Source organism: Pteropus medius, unplaced genomic scaffold (assembly GCF_902729225.1).
Source record: "Pteropus medius unplaced genomic scaffold, Ma_sr-lr_union100, whole genome shotgun sequence".
In the NCBI taxonomy this organism is placed as follows: domain Eukaryota; kingdom Metazoa; phylum Chordata; class Mammalia; order Chiroptera; family Pteropodidae; genus Pteropus; species Pteropus medius.
The window spans coordinates 22,780-27,204 of NW_024352655.1; the positions used below are offsets into that span (position 1 = coordinate 22,780).

Below are 4,425 nucleotides of genomic sequence, written 5' to 3' on the forward strand. Positions count from 1 at the left end.
AGCCCAGCCTGTGTCCCCACCCGCCTGCTGGCACCTCACCCGGAACGCTGGCAGGAAGCCCGGCTCCCTGCGGGGCGGTCCCCAGCTCCGGGCTCCCCCTTGCCGCTCCCCCTGTCCCCCGCAATCTTCCCTCGTTCTCGCTCTTCCCCAGCTGATCGCCATCCGTGGGGTCAGCCTGCGCCCGGCAGCCCGTCCACGGCCCTGCTTGACATTCAGCTTCATTCTCCCTGCTCTGCTTTGCCAGAATTCACGGACTCCATCTGCGTCCCCCCCTCTGCCCCCCAAGCAACACGCTCGAACCGGCCCCCGCCCTCCTCCCGCCAGCTGTCGGGGCCCAGGCCGTCGTCGGCTGCCTGGTCTGCACCAGGACCCCTGGCTCTGGGGGCCTCCGTGGAGGAGGAACAAGACAGGACGTCTGCTCGAGAGGCCACTCCTGTCAGAAGCGGACCAGCCAGGTGAGGCTGGGAGTGGAGGCCAGTCCCAGACAGCAGCTGGGTCACGCCTGCCCCGGCCCTGCAAGCCACGCGCGTCCTCACCACCAGGGGGCAGGCCAGGGCGGCCGCAGCGTTCCTGGGGCTTGACGCTGTCACAATCTGGGAGATGCTAGTTTGAGGGAGAGATCACTGACACGAGCTCGCGCTGCAAAAACCCGTCGGCATTGGGGCACGGACCCCGAGAGGGGACTGCGACCAGCTCATGCCCCCCCAGCCTCAGGGTGATCCGCCCCGAAGGGGGCTGTGGCGCCCCCCGTTTCGTGGGTGATGGGAACTCTATAGAAGCAAGTACGGTACTGTAGCAGGTGCACCGAACACGTAGCAGGTGCTATGAGCTGAAAGCGTGTGTGTCCGAAGCTCTGACCTCCAGTCAACGGTGCTGGATGGCAGGGCCTTTGGGAGGGGATCAGCCTCGGATCAGGGCGGAGCCCCAGTCCTGGGCTCACTGTCCTTATAAGTAAAAGGGACCAGAGCTCTCTCCTCCAGGTGAAGACACAGCGAGAAGGCCAGGCAGAGCGTGTCACCAAAGCCGACCCTGCTGGCTCCCTGGTCCCAGATTTCCCACCTCCAAACCGTGAGACCTAAATGTCTGTTGTTTAAGCCGCCCCGCCTGGCATTTTGTGACAGAAGGCAGCGTGTGACAGCGGCATCTCGAAGCCGAGCATTGAGCGTGAAGGCAGCGTAAATAATCACACACACGCAGCCTCGGAAAGGGAGCCGCAGCGGCCGTCCCCGGGGAGCCGCCTGCTCGTCTCATCCTCAAACCCTCGGGATGTTAAAGCAGGACAGAGTCACCTTTGGATGGGGCCTGGGCAACCTGGTGTCCCAAAGGACTGTTTGCAAAGATGACAAGAAAGCAGAGGTCGAGACTTCAGCACCGGTGACTCTGGACTGAGGATTAAAGACACTGCTTAGAGTTGGCGTCACCGTGTCACGTGATCTGCACCGATGTCCACGTCGCTGTCCCCTCCCCTTTCTCAGAGACACCCACTGCCCTTGTCCCCTCATCGGGACCCTGTCTGGGCTTCTGCCGGAGTCAGCGCGTCCCCAACAGCCATTCTCCGTCATCTCAGATACGCGCTTGTCGCCGTCACTTTGGAAGGGCTCTGACTCTGAGATCAGCAGCAGCGTCGTGGGTCCCTACTCACCGATGTAGGACAAAGGTGTGACGAGTTCCGAGCAGCGTATTCTGGAGTCCTTGCTGGTTCCGTTCACCAGTAAGCGGTATTGGGTGCTGGCGAACCCAGAGATGTTACCGAAGCGACACTGGACATGTGTCCCCTGGTCGTTGGCTGTGTACTGTGGACACTGCCACCGCTGCTCAGTGCTGCAGTAACCAAGGGCACGTTTAGCGATGAGCTGGGGCCCGTGCCCGGGAGCCCCGCCACGCCCGGGTCACACCTACTTCACATTCTCCAGGTACAAGTGGTACTGCACGTCCCTCGGGGCCTCCCTGCCCACCTGCCAGCTGCACGTCAGAACATGGACGTCGTGCACCCAGCACTCCAGGTGTTGGGCCGCCGACCCAGGCTCCCCTTCTGGCTTGGCAAAGAAATTAACAACAACAAAAAGCGAGCCCCTATTTAGGACAACATGAGGATTTCGAGGTTCTCGCGACTCGCCATGCGCTCACAAGGAACAACACAGACACATGGGTGCGGACGTCCCCCAGGTCCCCCCACCGAGCGATGCACCTTCCGGCAAAACTTTAGGACAACGACTCGGCCAGGCTGTCGACACGCATGTGCTCAAGAGACAGGACATGCCCCTTCTTGGAAGGGTCTCCACGTGGCCCTCGCCTTATGCATCAGCCACTGCCCTCCCGGCTGCACCCCTGCCAGCCAGTGCTCTGCTCCCACGGCTACAGCTTTGTCATTTGAAAGGGGCCGTTCTTTTTTTTTTTTGTCAGTTAGCCTTTCCCCCCCTGAGATCCATCCAAGCTAACAAATACATCCATATTCAGAAGACTCGCCCGCGGTGGAAAGCAAATAGTCCAGGAGGAAAGCAAAGAACCGCTCACCTTGCTCCGGGTACTGAATCCACGTGGAGAACATGGAGCCATCCCTCAGGGTGACGTGGACGGTGTAGTTTGACGCTTCGCATTTCAGAAGCACGTAAAACTTGCAATGACGGTGGTTTCTTGCCTGAGAGGGGCATCGAGATGTATTGATTGTTCAGAGAACATACTGGGTCTGATACTCATGATATTTAGATTTAAAAAAAAAAAAACGAGAATGGTGGTTCTTCCCAGTTTGATCACACAGTCAACGTGATCCTGACCGAATGCCAGCGAGCCACTTTGTGGGGATCGACAAACTAGACACGATAAATAGGTTGGTGGCCGCCAGGGGCCGGGGGGGTGGGAGAAGGGATGAACGGCTCCAGCAAAGCCGCTCTGTGTGACGCTATAGTAGCGCGTCCACGTCATTTCACGCTGTGCGCATCCACAGAACGTGCCACGGCCAGAGCGAACACGAGTATACACCGTGCACTTTGCTGGGAACGACGAATCGAGGCGGGTTCGCCCGTCGGTGCCGCTCGGGCGAAGAGTTTGTGCGCGCCGGGGGCAGAGGGCATCAGGGAACACCCCGCGCCCTCCCCTCAACTTCACCGTGAACCTCCGTCACCGCTCTAAGAAGATACGCTTTATGAATTTAAAAAAAAAAAACAAACTGTAGAAAAAGTTGTGTAAAAATAATTCTGGGACAATTTTTTCGTAAGGATGAGATGGCAAAAGATAGGCAATGGAAGACAGCGGAAGTGATCGATTCACAAAGTCAGGGGCACACGAAGCACACACGGCAGGAAAACGTAGCAGACGACTGAGCAGAATCATGACGTAGTCAAACCAGATGCCCGCATTACACAATGGCTTAAGACGCATCGAACTTTCTTAGACAGTTCCTCTTGGGAGTCCTAAATGTAGCCGCGACCTTGTGACTCAGGAATCCACTGCTAGGAAAAGAATGATAAAGTGTGGGGTAGACAGGTGTTCTCCCACCTGCCTTACCTGTACGGAGCAGCCGTCAGCCCAAGGGTGGTGGCCTTCGTGCATGCAGCTCAGGGGAGCTAGGGGGGAGGACACCTGGCCGACGGGAAGGGGGACCCGGCTTGGCTGAAGGCAGAGCCACCAAGCGAACGTCCGCATCCCGGACGCTGAGTCCTCGTTCCCACTTGGTACCGGCGTGCTGGTAGCTGAGACTTTTCCATCACAGAAAGAGACCCGAGTTGTCGTTTCTGACAAATCTGATCAGCCACGTAGGAAACTGTCGAACGATCTGACAGCAGACATTCCTCCCTATTTGCTCAGCCAGGACACCTGACGGTGAAGCCCACAGACCTCACTCCAGCCACTCGCTCAAATCTTTTCATCGCATTTCCGTCCCCTACTCTTAACCGTCCGTGAGTGGACGACCGAAGGTCGTCGGAATTCTAGGAAGAATCTCTAACAACACGAGAGGGACCTAAACAAGTGAACGACAGCAAAATCAGAAGGATGCAGCTAGGGGTTAGTAAGAGAAGGAAACTTAAAACCAAAATAAGTCGCCGGCAAAATTCTCGGGGCCCAAAGGACAGACACTGCGCCCACGAAACAGGAACAGGGCACGAGGAAAAAGGAACATGAGAGGGCACGAGTCACAGGAGACGGTGGAGCTTACAGCAGAGCAGCGAGGAAAAGCTGAGTGCAGAGACCGAAGGCTACATTGGGGCAAATCTACAGGAAAGTAGAACAAATAGTCAATGGAGACAGCACAACGCAAGGCTGATGACTGGGCGAACCTATTAGGGGGAAAATAATAATATAAATTGCCGCTTTGAGATATAAAAAAGAAAGAAAGAAAATTATATGACCAGTTGTCAAAGTCCGACAGCAGGATGACAATATTCATAGCAGAGAGAGAGCGAGCAGATAAATGACGGAGAGATGATG

General features: G+C 56.8%; 1 protein-coding gene across 1 annotated transcript in view; it reads right to left on the reverse strand.

Moving 5' to 3' along the window:
* Positions 1 to 2,698, reverse strand: part of IL3RA (interleukin 3 receptor subunit alpha) — an 11,650-nt gene extending 8,952 nt beyond the window's left edge. The window contains exons 1-3 of the mRNA XM_039847022.1: positions 2,515 to 2,698; positions 1,900 to 2,032; positions 1,643 to 1,821 (exon numbers count right to left, since the gene is read on the reverse strand). Of these exons, the coding sequence (XP_039702956.1) occupies positions 1,643 to 1,821; positions 1,900 to 2,032; positions 2,515 to 2,548 (346 nt within the window). The 5' untranslated portion in view covers positions 2,549 to 2,698. The remainder of the gene's footprint in view (positions 1 to 1,642; positions 1,822 to 1,899; positions 2,033 to 2,514) is intronic.
* Between the last annotated feature and the right edge of the window lie 1,727 nt (positions 2,699 to 4,425).